The sequence below is a fragment of the Strix uralensis genome, chromosome 7 (genome assembly GCF_047716275.1).
Source record: "Strix uralensis isolate ZFMK-TIS-50842 chromosome 7, bStrUra1, whole genome shotgun sequence".
In the NCBI taxonomy this organism is placed as follows: domain Eukaryota; kingdom Metazoa; phylum Chordata; class Aves; order Strigiformes; family Strigidae; genus Strix; species Strix uralensis.
The window spans coordinates 18,376,846-18,396,986 of NC_133978.1; the positions used below are offsets into that span (position 1 = coordinate 18,376,846).

The 20,141-nt window shown below is 37.2% G+C and overlaps 1 protein-coding gene across 8 annotated transcripts in view; it reads right to left on the reverse strand.

The window, feature by feature from the left end:
- KAT6B (lysine acetyltransferase 6B) overlaps positions 1-20,141 on the reverse strand; it is a 120,563-nt gene that overhangs the window by 81,200 nt on the left and 19,222 nt on the right. Inside the window, exon 1 of one of the 8 annotated variants that reach the window (XM_074874588.1) lies at positions 1,974-2,097. The exons of the other annotated variants lie outside the window; for them this stretch is intronic. Within the exon in view, the coding sequence (XP_074730689.1) occupies positions 1,974-2,047 (74 nt within the window). The 5' untranslated portion in view covers positions 2,048-2,097. Of the gene's footprint in view, positions 1-1,973; positions 2,098-20,141 lie in introns of those variants that run through there. 8 annotated transcript variants of the gene reach the window in all.

A 20,141-nucleotide genomic window follows, 5' to 3' on the forward strand; every position in this document is an offset into this window, starting at 1 on the left:
ATATCCCACCACTAGCTGACTAATTTATTCAAAGAGTATATTGTGAGGCGGGGTTTTTTTTGTTTTTCCTTTTTTTAAACCAGATTATAAATCAGCTTTATTCAAAATTAGTTCGCTATCTCTGAAGCTTATGCACACAGACAATTCAAGCACTTCAGAGACTAATCTTTTAGGGGGATGGGAAAGGCAAAAGTAGACAGGGAAAGAGGATGAATTTCAGCATTTCTGAAAGTCTGACCTGCAGTCTGTTCTGCATAAATTACAGTTGGGGCATTTATTTGGAGAAGGCTCTGTGGACCACAGTGAACAAACAACTTAAGATCTCCACACAGGATCTTTGCATGCTGTCTTTACAGAAGAGTGTGCAACTTTAGCTTTATGGAGGTAGAAAATAAGTGCACAGTGGAAGAAAGAGAAAGCCCTTTAATCCTACCCCCTAGTAGCACAATCCTATCCATGTTGGATCCCAGGTTGAACAAGCACCAGCAACACTCAGGTAGCCAGAAATGTAGAGATGCAGCCATTCACCACTTCTGCTGCCAAAACATAGGCTAAGTAATAAAACAGTGGCATTTGGTCCTCCCCTTAACTGACATTTATCAGATACTGACTGGGGAAGAGGGTCCTTCCATCCCATATTCAGGATGTTTGTCCCATTCCTTAAGTGAGCTGTGTAAGAAGCATCCACCCCAAAGAAGATTACAGTGCAAATGTCAAAGCAGACTCAAATCCCAATAAATATTAACACCAGCAATGCCATCTCATTCATCCATTTTAGCTTGATAATATCTGAGAATCAGGAGATCAAGTGTTGGAAGTGTCAGCTCAAAGTTAGTATTCCACCCCCCAATATCCCAAGGTTCTTCATTTCAGAAAAAAAGAAAGTTAGCTTCACAATGAAGAAGTAACATGATTCAGATAGCTTTAGATGTAACAGGGGGATCAGATGGGGACAGAGAGATGGAACTTAAACATGAATTAACTGACAGTGGCTACAAAACACATATACGTTGTTTCAGAGCAGCTCACTGCCAAACATAACCATCAGACACCAAAATACTAAAGAGTAACACTGCACCATTCATCACCAGTGAAGATATCAGCATTACTGACAGTGCCCCAGACTACAGACACACACAGAGAGCAACTATTTGGGGAATTAGAGAGGAGACATATGTCCTTTTACCACTACTTACATCTGTTCTACAGAAAGATCTGTTTCATATTTATTAGTTCCATTTATTTTGGCGCAGATCTATATAATAAAACATCTATTTTTAAAGTATCATTAGCCTATTATTAGCTACACAAAAAACTAGCATTGGATTCCCCCCCATGCCACCTCCCTCCAGCAATACTTCACTTGATACTCATTCATCTCCAGGATTATCATATAACTACCAGTTTAAAGCTGGATCAATGTTTTTTCACTTCACTGAACAACCCAATCAATAGCAACAAGGACATTCTGCTGTCAAAAGCAAACTGCTGCTCATGCTGCTAGTCCCCCTGGGCTTGGTGTTACAGAACCATGTTAGATAGATCCTACTATGCAGCACTCAATGTGACACTGATCACTCTGTAGGCACGGTGCAGGGTATTGATACCAAGTATACAGCTAAATCAACACAGCTAATTGCTTGCACCTTCAAAAAAATAAAGCTGTAGTCATGACAAACAAGTTGTAAAATTATTTGCACCTCCTACTGAGGAAAGTAACCTACTCTGATTCCTGGTTTAATTACATATGCATGTATTTATCTTTCAGTAAGGCAAAGCAAATGGAGAAGCTTACAACAAAATAATGCAAAGACATTTCTCTAATCCGTACTACATAAGTAAGTTTTCAAATTTTTCATCCCAACCACTGGAAACCATATCGCTCTTTTTACAACTCTTCAACTTCTGGACAGCTCTGCAAATCAAAAATATCACTGTATACTTTTCAGAGAAGAACGGTATTTTGTACTTACATTACACAAGTTCTAAGGGCATGGGGGGAGTTGTGTATACAAGAGATTCCAGGGGTAATCTCTTCAGAATACATGCTGAACAGTGTAACCAAAGCAAAATCCACTTGCTGGGCTGTCTATTTTGTATTCGATCTGGTGTAGTCAAAGAAAGAAGAGCTTACATTTGACTCGTGGCTCACCTTATTAAATAAATTAGACAATTCCTAGCTTTGTTGCACCTTCCATTAAGGTACACAAATGAAAAAATGTGTTTCCTGAAACCAATTTTGTGTAATGGGAACAGGATGGGTGAGAACAGGCCAGAAAGAACAGAAACATCACACCAAAGAAATGAAAGTATTTTTCATTACAATATCTGGCTATCCTAGCAGGCTAATTCCACAGCCTATACTAAGGGACAGAACATGCAGATGCTTTGCTTAAACAAGATTATGAAATCTGCACCTATTGCTGCAAAAGAAGAAAAACAACACTCACAGATGTCCTGTTTTGTTTTAGGCTATGAAATATCCCTTAAACCCATGAGATTTTAAAAGTATTTAGATTCATTAATAACAAAGTTCACTTAACCTAGAGTCTTGGACCTTTGTAAACAGTTCATTTCCCAGAACAACAGATCTAGTGAAATCTGGCTTCTGATTGGATTACCTCTTTTATACTTCCTTCACTACCTCCTCATCTCCACATTCTCAAACTATATCCCTCACGCTCACATCCCCAATATTCCTCCTCCTCCTCTTTATTTACCCTGGGTCTCCAGCTTACCAAGAATGAACATATGCCACATCTAATCCAGTATCATACATGAATTGTATAGCTGACTACCACGTCTACCATTATCTGAAATACCAACAAGAAAGATGTAGAGAGAGCTGTCCCTCCTTTTCCTTCAGCAATAATGCTTCCAAAGGCAGCTCCGTGCCACTGTCAATTTCCACAAAAACCCAACTGCCATTTTTGTTTGAGTACAAGCTAACTGTTTGGAACTGGCCATTAAGTTAAACTTTATTGAGGTAAGATGGGCAAAGTGCACCTGACACTGACTGCAGCTTCAGTGTAGCTGCAACTTTTTTTTTTTAAATGTATGAAAGCAGAAAGTAAACAAACAAAGAGGCAACCTTGCCAAATGTGTAAATTTTTCCCGTAATGGAAATTTTAGCTCCAATACTTTTTCTTCTCCTGTATATCGGGCCAGCCTCACCTTAAGCATCTCTGCTGATTCCAGCAGTATATGTCCAAGACAGATACATTTCAGAAGAAACTAGCACTGTTGAAGTTGCACAGAAACTAGAGACTTCCATCCAAACAAAACCTGTCAATCTGCTACAACACTGGAATTGCCTTTTTTTCCTTCCCTAGTTTTACTTGACTGCATTTAAAAACAACCTTATACAAGTCAAAACTTGGACACCTCCTCAGACCCAGTTACATCCAGAATTAGCAAGCTGTCAGTTTTTTAAGTGTAGTTAATCTAGTTTTTAATAACCACAGGATAAAGGAAATACACAGTGAACGTTAACAGTAGCATTCATATACTACAAAGGCATGTAAAGATCGGCCTGGAAGCTTCTCGGAGTTTCACAGGAACCCAAACTGCCCGCACACTTAACTTCCAAGGAAACTATACCTGTGTCGCATCTTCATGAACTATGAGCCTGTTTTGAGTGAACGAAGCCTGTGTTTCCCCTGTTGTTATATTCAAAAAATAACTAGTAACAAGTAGTCTGAAAACTCATAGGACATTCATTTTAAAAAGATAAATTAGATCTTGAGACTAGTCTGTTCTGTTGTTTTGGTATTTGGCAAAGTGGGGTGATGGTTCAATCACATCCAAATCAAGTAAGCCTAAATCAAGCCTCTCTCCTTCTACTAGCAAAATGAACTGCTAACAGAGTACATCTGCCAAAAGCACATCCTACCTCTACATCTCTGGTCTAAGAAGCAGCCACACCTGTCCCCATGAGTCAAGGGACAATTAATAAGCAGCCACCTGCAAGGTCCCAGGTCCTACCAAGAAAATGAGACAACAGTAGAAACCTTCCAGCTTGCTATGGTATCACATTAACAGCCCTGGGAAAAGTACTGTATATTTTTAGTATGTAAAACAAGTACAGCACATGAAGTTTCCTCAAATGTGTTTATCAGATGGCTTCAGACACATTCTAAGAAATCAAAACAGGGATGGACTGTATTAAAGGGCAATACCTTCATGTATTTCCTATGCTACAGGAAATCAATAGCCCAGACTCTCTGTTGAAACTTGCAAGACCATGAAATTACCCTGATTAAGTCTAAAATGGACAACTGTTCATGAAGAACTGGACTGAGACTCCTTATCTCAGTCGTAAGCCTGCAAGTAGCCAATCGCCCATAGTAAGGGGCCTGAACCATATTTCAAATAGTCACCTGGAGGTGAAAAGCATCATGTCAGCAGCGTTCTAGGGTAAAACCAAACAATAAGCTGCCAAAATGCTGTCAGGTAACATTTCAATAGTCAAAGCAGAATCTGTAGAAGATCCACAAAAACACAGGCTGAAACTGAAGCTCAAGTCTTGCCAGAGGTTCCCATTACTAACGCAGAGCTGACAGCCGCTTCCTATCATTGGTGTCCTTGCACTCATGCTAGAGTTCTAGTAGAAATGCAAGCTTTAGAAGAAGCAGGCTACTGCACAAAACAACAGTGATGACAGATCAGAGAAGCAAGCTCAAGACTGACAAATCATCAAGCTCTCAAACCACAGAAGCTGTTAAAAATCCCTAAACACAAGGTGTCAATACAATAACTATTAGATGAAAGAACACTTACTTTAGAATTTGTTTTCGTTTCTTCACCCACGTAAGTCAAAGACCACCCACAACTAGCTATGCTTCAGTGAGGTTTAGCAGAACTCTGAATGGCTATTTTCTTTTAATGCCTTTGAAAAAACTGATGATTGAAGAAATCATGATGTGCTGGATCCACTCTGGAGCAGTCAGTATAGTGTAATTCTTTACAATACATGGTCAAGGTTACCCCAATTCATTGCTTGATTCTAGAACAGTGTTGAATGCATACATCCATACATCTCATGTTTATCAACTGCATCCTAGGAAGACGAAGAAAGCTGTAATGTCCTACATCAATGTAAATTCCATTACATTAAAACTGGAATTATTCTCAACTTCAATAAGATAAAGTCACACTTTGCTAGAGTGAGAAAAGGGGGATTTTAATGAATGATTATTTTGTTTGGCATTGTGAAGCATGTTTGTTACGACGTGTGGTAGCTTTCTGTGAGTATATACAGACCTTGCCAGTATGTACTTTCAAACTACATTAATACTCTTTAGCAACAACCATATGATGTTTTGTAATAACACTGTAGCATAATCAAGTGTTGCTATATTACAGAATGAAAATGATTTAAAATTAATTCTGATTTTACTATTGTTATTTAAACTATATAACGTCTGGAGTTACTAAAACACATGCTTAACTTAGGGAGGGAAGACTGCCAAATAAACTGTCAAATAACAGATCTGATAGCAAATTTTAACAGCAGCATAGTTCTGCCCAGTCAATGTTTAAGAAGGCTGACAATTTTATTAAGCCTTTGAATATCCACACAGAGTTAGTCAGTCAGATATGGATCCTGATGATGTAAACATCTAAATTTCTGTATTTCAACTTCTTCCATTTTTCTTGTTAACTTGCAGTTCCTTATCATTTGTCTCCTTTCTTATCTATCTGAATCTCAAGTCTTCTCTAGGTAACGTGCAACTTAGAATCTATCTCCAGTTTTCCTCAGTCTGCTCATAGACAGATTTTTTTTGTTTGTTTTTTAAAGTGATTTGAGAACATTATTAGGTACACCTTAAAAATAAACAAGCAAAACTCTGTGGAAATGTAAGCAAAGCAGAAAACATGGTGGGGCTACAGAGTATTTCTCCCATGTTCGATCTTAATGTTGCTGTAGAATTTGAACTGACATATAGGTCTAATTCCTTTGAAAAGGTGAGACCAGAAAAAAACGACCAAGTTTTTACTATATGCAAATCACATTTAGCAGAACAAGATGGACAATTTTTTCTCTCTCAATTCATTCCTAGCTTGGTGATTAATGGAGTTAAAACAACTCCTCTCTCAGGACCTCTGTCTCAGTATTACATTGCCTACTTCATGCAGACCCCAGATACCACGCTGAAACATACTTTGATGCTCACTGGCTATCTTTGACTCCATTAAAGCTTCGCTAATACCATGACACTTGTTCACAAACATTCAAGCACTTGTTTCTTGGGTCCCATTGCTTTGAGAAACATGCCAAAGTTTAGAAACATTCTGCAGGCACATTCAGGAAAAAAAAAAATAAAGCATTCCATTTGCCTTAAATTGATACAAGTTCTACTGACTTTACTGAGAACAGACCAACATATATCACTGGAGAAATAGCTTCCTAACCCTAAGAGAAGTTCTGGCAAGAGATGAGCTACAGTATAGTGATTGCCAGGGTCCTGTCACAAGGGAATGCTAGAAGACATTTGAAGAAAGTAGGTATCTTCTGAATCCCTTAAGTATAATCTACGACTAGCAACTATTACGCAAAACTTCTTTTGCTATTTATTTCATTTTTATTACTTCATCTGATTAAAATCTTTTTTGAAGAGCAGATAGGAAGTTTTTCCACTGCAATAAAAAGAAATCCTGGCCAAGAAAGGATTTGCCCATTTGCCGCACTATCTCCACAAAGACAGCAGCCTTATTAAATTACAACTGTTTGAACAAGGTCAAGCACTCAGGGTTTAATTCAAAGTGTTTCCAGGTATGATGCTGTCAGGTCAACTTAAACAAGCCAACAGAGGCTTCGAGCTTGATTAAATATTAAAACGGAATCTTTCACATCTGTTTTTACCCAAGGATGAAATTACTGTACATCACTTCAACCAGCTCATTAATACACTAAACACATATCTTGCCTCAAAAGGTTACAGGAATATCAATGCTTTCAGAGGGCCTGCAGTGAAACCTACACAACTCAGCTAGAAGTGAGGTCATTGCATACTTTAGCAGGATGTCAATATTTCTTTATAAATGTGAGAGGTAATCAGTTAGACATAGATACATTTTAAATTAAAAGATGGGAGCCTCCAGTGAAGCTAAATCAGTTGCCTTTGATCTGAACCTTTTAATCACTCATCTCATTTTCTTTGATAGATAACTTGATAACAGACATGGAACATAAAGTTTGATCCAACAGTAATTATTTTTTCAAACTGGAGGGCTGTCATGTCCAACTAGATATCTGCTTTTAAAAATTGTGCTGTGCAATTTTTTTTAATTGAAACATAGAAAGGTCTATCAGGATCATCTATTTCAACACCTATCATTTCTAATGATGCTCTGATGCCATGTTAGGGTAGGGGAGAAGAGAACGCATTTGAGGATACAACTTCTTTGACAGTGATAAATACACTGTATTAACTACTCCACATGGCATCTGCTGCCCTTTAAAACACAACCAAAAAAATAGATACTCCTCTAGCATTATCTTTGCATGAGACAGGAGGCATTAGTCAAATCGTGTTTCCTGACTGCAATCCATAAACTGCACAGAGACAAATGAAAGTCATCTATTTAGAGCAACAGATGTACAAGATGGGACTTGGAATGGAAGCAATGGGAAGTGTTCTGTGTCTAAACTACACTTATCCCAGATGAGAAAATAGTCCATAAATCTGTACACACTGAAATTGAACCTAAACATCTTATCTCTTTTAAAATAAAAAAAAAAAAAAAAAAACAACTAGTGAATTTGCCACAAAGTGCTCAAACTTACTATGCAGTCTTAACAGCACTCTCTTTGGGCAGGGAAAGGGGAAAAACAGTGCTTGAATACAGATGTTCTGACATAATGAATAGGAGAAACCCACTAAAAACACTTCTGAATGCCCTAGCATCTATTCCAAGAGTCAGAACTATACATTTTAAGGACTGCTAGTTAATAAGGCATGAGACAATTCGCCTAAGACAAAATAAAATTCCAATACAACAGTCTTCTACCACCCACTAATTTACACTTGAATAATATAATCAGCTAGACCTAACTATGCTTAATGTAAAGTCAATAAATTCCTTTTTGGCTGTTGACACAAAAACCTACTGGGAATTAAACACTTGAGGAAATTAATCATTATAACACTCTGGCTCAATGCACATCTATATTGAAATAATTTGGTCTTTAATTCACTTTATTTGTAGTTGGGTTTAAAGCAGTAAATTTGATAGAAGTGGGCCTCATTAAACCAATCCAGTTCGAGCTGCCTTTCATTAAGCTTAGTGTATTTGAACAAAGTCAAAAGAGATTAATTTCCTTTAAAACAACTGTGCATTATAAAGTAACCCAAACAAACCAAGACCATTAATACATAGTACAGTAAAGGCATTTACATTTGATCTGAGTAAAAGCCAACATTAATGATCTATTTACTTTCAATACATTTTCTTGAGGTGCAGAGATACTCTTTTCTTACTGACAACAGAAACTCACATTGACAAATAGCAGGAAGACCACCAAAACAAGTGTCTAGAAGCCCAGGCTATTATGACAACCTCTCAGCTTCCTGTTTTAAGTTCTGCTTAATTCTTCTGGCACTGATGTGGTTTAGCATGGTGGCTCCCAGACTTAGTCGGCTTGGAAATCAACAGCAGCAACAGGTGGCTTGTGCAAAACCAGTTTGGGAGACATCACATCCATGGGCTGGAGCAACTTGTGCAATCATTTGACTGCACAGAAGCAACACATCCAGCTAAGAGAACTATACCAACACTCTTCTCTACATGAATTCAAAAGCAGCAGCAACTCTGCAAAAGGTGGCAGCAATCACAGCTCCATATGTAGCTGCCATGAGACTCCGAACAGTTCAGCAGTCTGGGCATGTCTCCAGCTTGAAGTCTTTACCCCAATATCTTCCAGGACAGGTCATGATGGTCACTGCATATTATCACATGAACCCTGATGCCTGCATAATGTAGTATGAAAACCTCTGGCAACACAGAGATAGGTACACTAAAAATGTGCTTAAATACATATGCAGTAATTCAAGAGCATAAATGCTAATCACTTCCACACACATTGACCTTTCTACTTTGTTCTAGTTCAAGAGACAAGACAGGCAGTACACTTTATGTAAAGGGACTGCTTGCTTTCAGGTAGACACTCAAGCAAAATCCTAGATGATAGGAGTGAAGTGATATATTCAGTGAAGATTTGTATTTTCTGAAAGTGCACACACATCGTCTACTTCAGATAGAATAAATCTTTGATGTGATTTCCAGAGGTGGAGAAGTTCACAAGTTAAGTTTTTATCTTCCCAAGACAATGATGTGTCCTGTCCCATCCCCCCTGCTTTCACTATACATCATTTATGCCTCCACATCCTCTCTTGGAAACAAACATGCATCCACATAGTTTCAGGCCTTACTATGAGATACAGTACAATACCTATGTCACAAGTGAGTTGTAAACAGCAGTCACGTGTTAGACTGGGGTGAGAAGGAAGAGGGGAATATCCTAGCATGAAATACAACAGTATTCTTAGCAATTAAAAAAGCAAAAATCCCCACTCATCATGAGTCCTTATGAAAAGGTTTTCCTATTCTTCAAAACAAACAACTACTACCATCCAAAGATATTTAGTCATGCTACTTTCAAACCAATCCCAGTTACTACTACATGCAGGCAATGAAATTACTCTGCATGAGAAAATACAGGACAAGATACAGGACACCACAAGTAACAGAGAGAGGTGCTACAACACATGCCAGTGTGCAGAATCCCTTCAAAAGTACATCCTGGTCCTTGCAGCTTTATAGTATAGTTTTCATCAGGAATAGTCTGAAAACCAGTCTACACAACAACAAACTGCTTCTTCACAGTCTGAAGGCAGAGACACCACCTTCCAGCTTTACTCCCCCTTCTCTTGCAGCAGTTACTAGAACAGAAAGGTCATTGGCTTCTCCATGTCATTTACATGTCAACAGCAACAGCACTACCTATGGGGAATGTAGAGTTATGATTCTTATGAACACGACACACAGAAGACATGTGATAAAGGCTAGCTGTCAACAAGCCAGGATGGCAGGAGAAAGTCTTCTTGCAGCAGATTAAGTTTGGAATTTAAGGTCCTTAAGATGGATCAGAAAACCAAGGACCAGCTCTGCAAGGAATGTGAAAATCTCTCAAGACTTATTTCTTCCAATAGGGAAAATTCTGTAAATGCAAAGCTTCATTGCAAAAAACAGATTTAAAGGTGAAGGAAAAGCAGCACTCAGTAAGCTGATGATCAGAGCTGGTTACTTATGATCTGCACATGTTATCTAAAGACTTCAGTGAAGCATCACAGGTAGGCACTGAGACAATGACAATTTTGAAAGATCTCAGAAAGCATGCACAGAGCATCAGCTAATTCTCTATCACTTTAACCAGCAGAATACTTAAGGTGTTCCAGGTAAACATGTAACTTCACAAATTATGAATCCTAGACCAAAACAAAGAGGGAAGGACATAACTAGTTTGTCTTCCTCATAATGTTTAACCCTCCATAAGGCTTAGTCTGACATACTTTTGTGACTTTGAGTTCTGAATTAGGATTCAAGTACCTAGAAATCCTAGATCCTAATCTAGAAATCCTTGCCCACCTGTTGCATAACAACAGGGTTAAGTGATGTTCAGGTGATTACCACTTACTCCATAAAGGAGCACTAAGAAAGTGTGATAGCACAGAGACCATTCCTTAAGTTCTTATGACAAAAAGAAGCTGCCATAATCACCTGAATTGCTGACCTACTGAGTGTCTCCCACTCCTCATGTGACTTTCTCATAAGATTATCTCACAGGTGAGGAACACACTGACACTATAGGTTCCAGGACAATTTTGCTAGCGATTTCAGAAGGCCATCAAAAACCATGTCTGCAATAAAAGCCTGGTTTATTGCCGAGGGACAGGGTGCCATGCTGTTTGTTACAGCAACCCTCCATCTTTCGGCCCAAGCATCTGCAGCTGGCTGCAGCTATCACCAAGTTACTCAACTGACTTGAAAAGACAAGTGAAAAACATGAACACTGCTGAATGGCTGACAGTACCTGCAGAAAGGAAGCTGATCTAAGTGATAAATGTCACCATTACAAAGTTAACAATACACAGAGTATTTTCTTCTTTCACCTTTCTTTCATTCCCTGTAGTCTTCTGTTTTTCCCTTCCATCCTCACTGAATCTTGTACCCTACTTTTCTATTTTAAAAATCAGTCAGTCTTCACAAAACGACAAGGTTGGTAAATCACTGTATAAATGAAGGTGATGCAAACAAAACATTTATATATACACATATACATTCGTGTATGAATATAAGATATGTGTAGAAATATAGTACCCCAAGGCACACAGAAATCACTTCTCAGAAGAAAAAAAAAAAAAAAAAAAATCACTTCCCTGGAAGCTGTTTAAAACAGTTATTTGCATCAATTCCTAAATCAGTACTGCTAAGCAGCATTAGAATGTTAAAAAAAAAAAAAAAAAAAATCACACTCCTACAGTTTTCTCCTCTTGAGATTTACAGTTAAATTATAAGAAAAATACTTCCTGGTTAAATTGGACAGATAATGCAATGCAGCTTTTATCAAACCAATAAATATGTTATAATACACAAGCCTCTGGCCCTAAGAGACCTCCTTCTTCAGGTGCTGGCAGTTTATAAATGAGGTCATTTGTAGCACAGAAAAAGTTTCATAATTAGTACCTAGTTTATCATTAAAAACTTTCATTCACTGTATGATGTCACAGACTAATGAGTCTGGCTCTCATTTACACACTATTTTCTGGCATCTCAGTACAGTCGATCCCATTATTTCCTATATAACTGATCAACTTCAACAGCTGCAATTCTTCTCTTGTAAATACAGAGCACATTGCACAAGACGGGATCATAGCTATCACTCTTAAAATATTCCACATAATGTACAGTTTAAGTTTGACAAGGCTTAAGATGCTTTGCCCTGCAGCCAGGAAAAGTTTGATTTAAAAAGCACTGTACAGTAATTAGATTTAAACCACAGAATTATTTAAAGTACCACACTCATTGACTGGTAGAGCTTTTACTGCAATAGATTAGACTCATTACTTAGAGACTGAAAAGCAGATTCGTTTACCTCCAGTACTAGAAATTAATACATTTACTTCTGATTACAGCAGTGAATGAGACATGCAGATAGAAGTTCTGCAGGTCCAGCCATGCCAGATACCCTTCTGGACTAACAAGGAGCAAGAAGTGTCCTAGCTGACTCAAATCTCAATTAGTGACCAACATGCTAAATCCTCCTAAATCCTTCGGGGAAAACCTGGAATGCATGTTCTTAGAATTTCTTCTACCCGAACAGCTTGAAATGTCAACCCCCTGTAGCGTACACGTGAAAGACAATGGACAATTCAGTAATTTCAAACAGCCATAAGAAATTCTAAGACGTTTTCATCTACTTCTGCAAAATCTTTATCTCCAAGAACAAGAAGATCTGAGAAAATACCTGTATCTTGTTTAGCATATAAAGGTCTAAAAGTCAAGAAGCCATTTCTTATTAGCCCTCAACATGTGTCATGAATGGTCTTCAATGAATCAAAGGAGAAAGCAGTAGTAGACAGACAGGATTCAACAGCCTGTAACAGTACGGCACAGTACCCTTCATCCCTACAAAGCAAAAAGCACTGAGGAAAGGATGATTTTCAGAAATCTAACAGTTTGTATACTGCCATGCACACACACAGAAGACAATTTTCATAGGAAGTTAGTGTTTCTTCCCCATTACTTCTACCCTTTACTTTATAGCATGAAAGTGAATAACACTCCTTTCACGGTTTCTTTGCATCTTGCTTGGAATTTAAAGGACAACACCTGTTAACTGCATAATACAGCTTTTTATTATGGACTTCTAGAGTTTTATTAATACTGTTTTCACATCAGGTATAATCATGATGGCTTGGAATTTCAGACAATTTAAAGTATTTTACTCTCTATTACTAGGGATGAATAAACAAAAAAATGACAAAAAAAAAAAAAAGAGCCACGAAAATGCTTCCTGTTAGGAGGAAAAACACTCTGCCTTTTAGTTATTGCACTTTTAACATGTCACTTGTCAACCCTGACAGCCAGCACAGAAAAACATGCTAGCACTCAGGACATTTTACTCCAGAAAGAACATATTTTATCAAGGATAACACACTAGCCAAGTGTCTCCAGAAGTTTTCACAGGTAGGTACCCATCAGTACTGGTAAGAGTTGAAAAGGTGTGTCAAGAATCTGCTGGTTCGGTTGCACTGTCTGAAGCATTCATTCAAATGAAGCTATATAATCCATGGGGAAAGGGAAAAGAGGAGGGAAGATTCCATTTCGAAACCTGTCACTGCACTTAAGTTTTGCCATTAAAGATACTTCAGGTTTTCACCCCATAAAAGAATGGTGATACTTAAGGTCATTATGGATCTTGCACATAAAAATCTGTACTTACCAAACTCAGGAAGCCTTCAAAATCAAGGGAAACACCTCACCCAATTCTACAGATGGCCACATGATGTAAGAGCATAGAAGTACAACTGAGCTCTGTAGCACAGCATCCTTTTCTTCTGCCCTAATGTTTTAGCATTTAACATAAATTATTTTATCATTTATCAATGTATTAATTACACATTTGTGTTAATCTGCTACAAATACAAAAGCAAACCCACAGCAAAAGAATAATATTTTAATTATACGGCATTATAACTTCAGTAGGCTATAACTTTTGAGGAAGAAACTGACCTTTGTGGCAGAATGTTAGGCACAAACCAGGAAGTTTTTAGCACTCTATTAAGAAGATTTGAATATTTGTGTTCAAGACACAAATTCAAAGAAGACAACCTTAAGACATGGATAAGGCAGCTAGTAAGGTTAGTCTTCAGATTCCTGGAATTTGTTTTGTGGTCACTGATTGCAAGTTAGTTACCAGTATACATTAGTTAAGATCATATATGGATAAAGTTGAGGGTAACAGCTTGGTCCTCTATAAGGAAACATTACCTTATAACTTGTTATACCCTGGAGGAGAGTTAGGATCTTCTTAAATCAGGTAAATTATTTCAGATGTTAAACAGTAAAAAAACTACAGTACTACAGAAGTGCTGCTGCAGGATAAATCAGGCTACTCAATTCTGAGTAATGTTCTATTAACAAAAATTCCATCTTTTTTGTTTGCTCTCTCCTATAATCTAGGTAAAAGCCTTTCCAGCCTCAAATAAAACATCTGCATGACACCCCTCAAGACAGAATCTTCTTCCAAGTCCAAATAATTAAGCATTAGTCTCTAAAAAACTACCTTCACTGCATTCATTTGGTCTTTTGATTCTACTCCATGGATTATCTATTTAACTTAGTCACAACTTAATCCAGTGTTATAACTCATGATCAAAGAAAGATTATTTTAATCCAGCTATAAAAGCTTGAGCTCTTGAGCTAACACACAAGATAGCCCTACTCTAAAGCTTCACCTGTGCTACTACCACTGCAGACCCTGCAGCACAACATATAAGACTCAACAGTCCCTTTCCAAGGCTTTGGAAATGTAAGCACTGCCCTAAACCTGCATTTTTCTGGTCAATACTACTCTAGTCAAAAAATACATACACTGTAGTCAGGGCCCCAAGCCAGCTACTTTTTTTAAGCTGTGTGAACTGATGGTAGAAGGGAGGTAGGTGGGTGGAAGAAGCTATTGCCAGTGAAATAGAAAGGTGAGAAAAAGATTTTTTTCCTCATTCAGCAGATGAGGAGTCCAACACTTAACATGTATGTTTCCCATTTCCCCAAATTATTTTAAGTTAAATATTAAAATATTTAACTCTGCAAAAGACCCTAATAAAGATCATGACAAGACAGGAAACAGCATGAACTATACTGTGTCCTATACCACAATGGTAAACTCACATCATAGTTGGCCTTTTCCTTCCCCTGATTATGAGCAGTGAAACCACAAAACCCATGTTAAGATCTTATCAGTTAAGGTCACCTCACGGGAAAAGTCCAGGAACAGCTGTGCAAAGAAACCAACACTGCTCAGCATGAAGTTTCTGAAGTGGCCACAAGTTTAGAAGAATGAAATCTGTCCATCTTGACACAATATTTGGGCCTCCTCTATCACTTGTTGTATTTGTATTAGGGACTTCCTAATTAGCAGTCCAAAGAAACACTCAAAGTGACTACAAAACTAACAAAAAAACACAGTATACTGTTTTCACTGATGCTGGTACCACCTCAGAAGTATAGAGTCTGAATATAAACTGGTAATTTCGACAAAAGAACCCTGAGAATTTAGCTGAATTATATGCAGTGTGAACAGGTTTTATATAGATTATATGCCACTGCCTCCTACTTTCATAACAGGACACTACTCAGTACCTCCATGGAAGCTGCTAATCATTTGTTATAGCTTTTCCCTCCAGCTTTACACAGATGAGGCTAAACAACAAACACCAATCTCAAAAAAAGTCTTCAATACACTACTACGCCAGCATAAAAAGCATTTTTTAAAAACAAAATGAGAAAAACCCTTTTTGTTATTGTTTTCACTAAGTGGGTGATCTGTTCTAGACTACGCTGCTCTTAGGAAAGCCCAAAAAGGACTTGGAACCCCACTCATAAGAAACAGAAAGTCAGGCATACAGCATAATTACCAAACCTGTCTTCTGTGGTAATAACCACAGAGGGAATAGGTGCTGCCAGCAAGTATAAGATGTATCAAACAGAACTGTGATGGAATTTAATAGATCTACTAAGAAAAATATTTTTGTAGACTAAGTATTTACTGTTTTGTGAATACAAATGAGTTAAAACTGCAAGTAAAATATAAACATTACTTTCTTGTAGTATGACTTAAAAACTGTTAGCAAAACCGGTGGTTTTACTTCTATATAAGAGTCAACATATCAACAGACTACAGGAGAACACACATTCATATAGCTCTTTACAAGAAATAGCTGCCATCTTAGCTTGAAACGCAGTTCTAACTCACGCTCCCCTGTTGCTGTTTTGCTTGTATCAAGACATTTGTCATTGTACCTTTGCTAATATCAGCCCCAATTAAGAATTTAATTACCCTCTCTTACTGGCTTTAGACTTTAAGAGTCTGTTTTCAATAGAGTGATATAATAAGGCAATATACAATATTCCCTGTACTACCTCCTCCTGGTGATACTCCTTCCAAGAAAACTGTTTAAATTTAATTACAAAGTTAAGGGGTTTTTTCTCCAACCATAGCATTTTGCAATATTTTAATAAAAACTACCCAAAAGCAAGCACCCTTTACTACAGGACTTAAAAAGACCTGAGGTGAAAACTTCCCAAGTTGTAACAAGTCTGTGCAATGCTAACCTCTGCTATTTTTGGCCACATCATAGCACCACCAAGAAACAGTGCTGTAACTAAGACTGCCATAAATTGTCATTTTGAACTCTGATACTAGAAGCTGGTATTTTTGAAGTTATCATGCAGCCTGCATATCTTCATCCCTGTCTCCAATGATGCCACAGTCCCTCACAACTGAAAAACACCACTGCACGAGCTACTGTATTTAGGTCTGGTTTGCCTGAAGAAAGCATTAATAACCAGTTTACCTTAGTCACCCAGTATAGTCTAGTAAAGGTTGCTAAGAGATGAAAGACTTGATTTTCATATATACTATTATGCAATAGCTAGTTTTAACATCGGGGCAACCACACAGCTTTTAAAAAAAGGTCTGCTTAACATCTGTTTCTCTATAACAGTATCTCAGATTTTTATGCCCTATGAGCATGATTAACTTTCAAAACATGAACCAGGTCACAAAAGAAACCTGTTAAGATACTTAACAGAGGTGGAGAGGAATTCTTGGAAGTGTACTGGAGTAACATGGCAGCATTTCAGTAAACTAGAAGAGGAGAAAAAAAAAAAAATCTATCAAAAAATTCCACTAGGTACAAGAGAAGAGCGATTTCTTCAATCTGAGAAGCTATTCCAAACATTTATGGTGGAATGTATTCCACCTAAGCGTTAACACTGTATTCAGAAATGGAAATCAAGTTGATTATTAGGGCAAAAATATATCGGGGGTAATCAAAAAAATATGAAGCCGCTTCCTCTTTTCCATAATTTCAAATACGTATCATTTGACTGTGGTATTTTTACAGCAGGGAAAATATTTCAGCTCCCAGGCTTCCTGCAAAGATTTCTTCAGAGTATCACATACGCATCTTACTATAGTTTTATGTAACATAAAATTCAATCAACTTAGATTAATTTCTAAATTCTATACTTCAGATACTGATTTTTAATCAGCTTTTTCATTATAATCCTGACATCAAAATAGACTTTCTAGTTTTTGAACAATGTAGTTTCAACTGAAACAGCCCAACGATACTTCTTGAAACTGCATGGAAGATGAGCAGCTATTTACCAGCAGAAGTCTAATCAGTACATATGATTTTGGTTGAGGGTTGGGAAGAAACCTAAGAACCCATGAAAACATTATATACTTGATAAAATAAAAATAAAACCCCCACACACTTTCAAGAATGAAGTCAAAGTTACACTTAAGCAGTGCAGGGAAAATGAACCTAAACTGGACCTCAGAAACACCTGCTCTTATAGGTGCATTGGATAATGACCCTTAAACCTCTTAGCCCTCTTCTCTTTACCTCTTACCCTGGAAAAGATGTACTGTAATACCAAACACAGTTATTTCTAATCTATTTCTAAATCTCAGCAGAGGACCATAATGCCTTGAGAAAGCATCTCTCTAGAAGATCCCTTAATTCCTCAATCCATTACTGTGTCGCAGAAGAGAGTATATTAACCCCTTCTATACAGCACAGTGTACAAGTATACCCCTTTATATACAGTTGCTATAACAATACCTTACTCCAGTTATATTTTATCCATTGTATTTCCAAAGCAAGAGAATTATTCTGACAAAACCCCCACCTTTCAGATCCTTACAAAATAGAATTTTCTTCGACAAAACTATACTGATCTGAAGAACTGTTTTTTGAAAGCCTGTAAACACTAACAATCCAGAAGTGTTTTTGTTTTCTGCAATCCAAATAATTTAAGCTTTACCTGCTGAACGCTCCAATTCCTTCCCCAATCCCTTTCCAAAATCGTACCAGAAACTAAACATTTTATTTAAATCTTGAAAACAGTCTTCAATAAAAGCAACCTAATTGAAAACCTAATTCTGCCCACTAATCTGTTTTCAAAAGGGTGGTGAAACAAGTTTACAAGCAAGTTTTAACATGACAGTGAACCATGTCCTTTAAATATAACCCCCAATAGATGAGGTACACACACACATATATGTAATCCAACATAAACAGATGTATTTATGAACTTCATAATCATCAGATTGCTTAAACTGTTTTTGAGGCAAACCCCAACAAAACCACAAACACACACCCCCCCCCAAAACCCCCCCCCAAAACAAAACACAACCCAAAACTAACAATACAAAAAGCAGGCAGAAACAGGAGTTACTTCTCTTTGCCCCACTTTAAGAAAAGCAGAGGGAGAGGAGGAGGAAGTAAAAAAACTACGGCTCTTTGCAATCTCTCTGACTTACTTCAGAAGTTTTAAAGTATCAATGAGTATGCGGTGACAATGAAGTTGAAAAATACAGTTCAGTCAAAATGTTGAAGATACTGTCTTATTGGACTGTCCTGATCACTAACACACTGGAGACAGTACTAAATAAAAAAATTCTTACAGTGGTCCAATGCTCAGTACCTGGAACAGGACTAAATACTCTTTAGCATAATCTTTGTATTCACTAAATCCAGAATTCAACAGTAGAGCAGCTGCTCAGTGCCTGGTCTGCAGAATTCAATGAATGACAAAAGGTTACCTTAATTCAATGAGATAATCAGCACACATTTACCCACTAAGACTTTTCCAACCATCTGCAAGGCGGCAGAGCTAACTGCCTATAAAACAACTGGTAGCATGCTGACATGTCCTCACATCCCTCATGTCAATGAAAGTTTATCTCTTAGCAACAGCTAAAAAGAAACTGAACTTCCAGAAATGTTTTAGATGCATCATGAGCCCACAATTTCTTCATAAGTGATTTTGATTGCTACTGATCTCCAAACAGATGTCTACTCTAATTGGTAAAATGTATTAAATATATTTAAAAAAAAAAAGAAAAAAGTCAAGTTGTCATGGCTTAAGAAACCAATAACAATAGGAGTCATTATAGCTGTGCACATAAAAGACAAAAGCTAACCTTATTTAAAGCCTCTGGTCTCACAATGATATCAGTAACAGTGAAGTAAATAAAATGCATGTGTTGTGGGGAGAGGAAAATACTTGCTGTTAAGGCTGTTGTCAGAAATGGAAAGGTAAGACAAATCTGCTAAAAAACTAAGATAAATATTTTTGAGAGGAAAAGCAAAATAAGATTCAAGGTTAAAACCACTTTAGCTACTAAAACTATTTTAGGATTCCCTCCTGTGCTACACAGGGGTGAGAAAGTTACTTTTGTTGTCTTCTATTAAGAACACCAAGATATTTATAACTTTAACTTAAAATACAAAGTTTTAAGGCATCAAGCTTTACAAGTAAATACCATATAAAACTTTTAAGAACATTAGAAATTCACTTGTTTTAGTGAAACTCACTTGTAATAGCAAAACATCAAGCAAGTTAGAATTTTACCACTGGCCAGAGAGTCCTCAGCTCTATTAGTAGCTCTTCTCTAGAAATCCAATCTTTGAGAGGTCTCTTCAAAATACATCCAAACACAATATTGAGAAGGAAACAATATAAATCATTAAGATTCAGTTTTATGTTAGCAGATGATAGGCAGTTCTGTTTAGAACTACATATAGAAAATTAAATATGGCATGTTCACACAGTGAAGCCTGAACATCCAGCTTTGTTTGTTTTCTTAGGCAGAATAGAGCTGCCAGCTGTCAAAGTCATTTTCTCAAAGTCAACTCCAGCAGGTTTATTAACATAAAAACAGATAAATCAGTTTTATTTCTAGTCGAACTCTGAAAATTATCAATACCTTTTCCATAACAGGCTGAAGATGCCTAATAAATATGTTGAAAATGTTACTTAAGAAGGCAGAGATATCAATG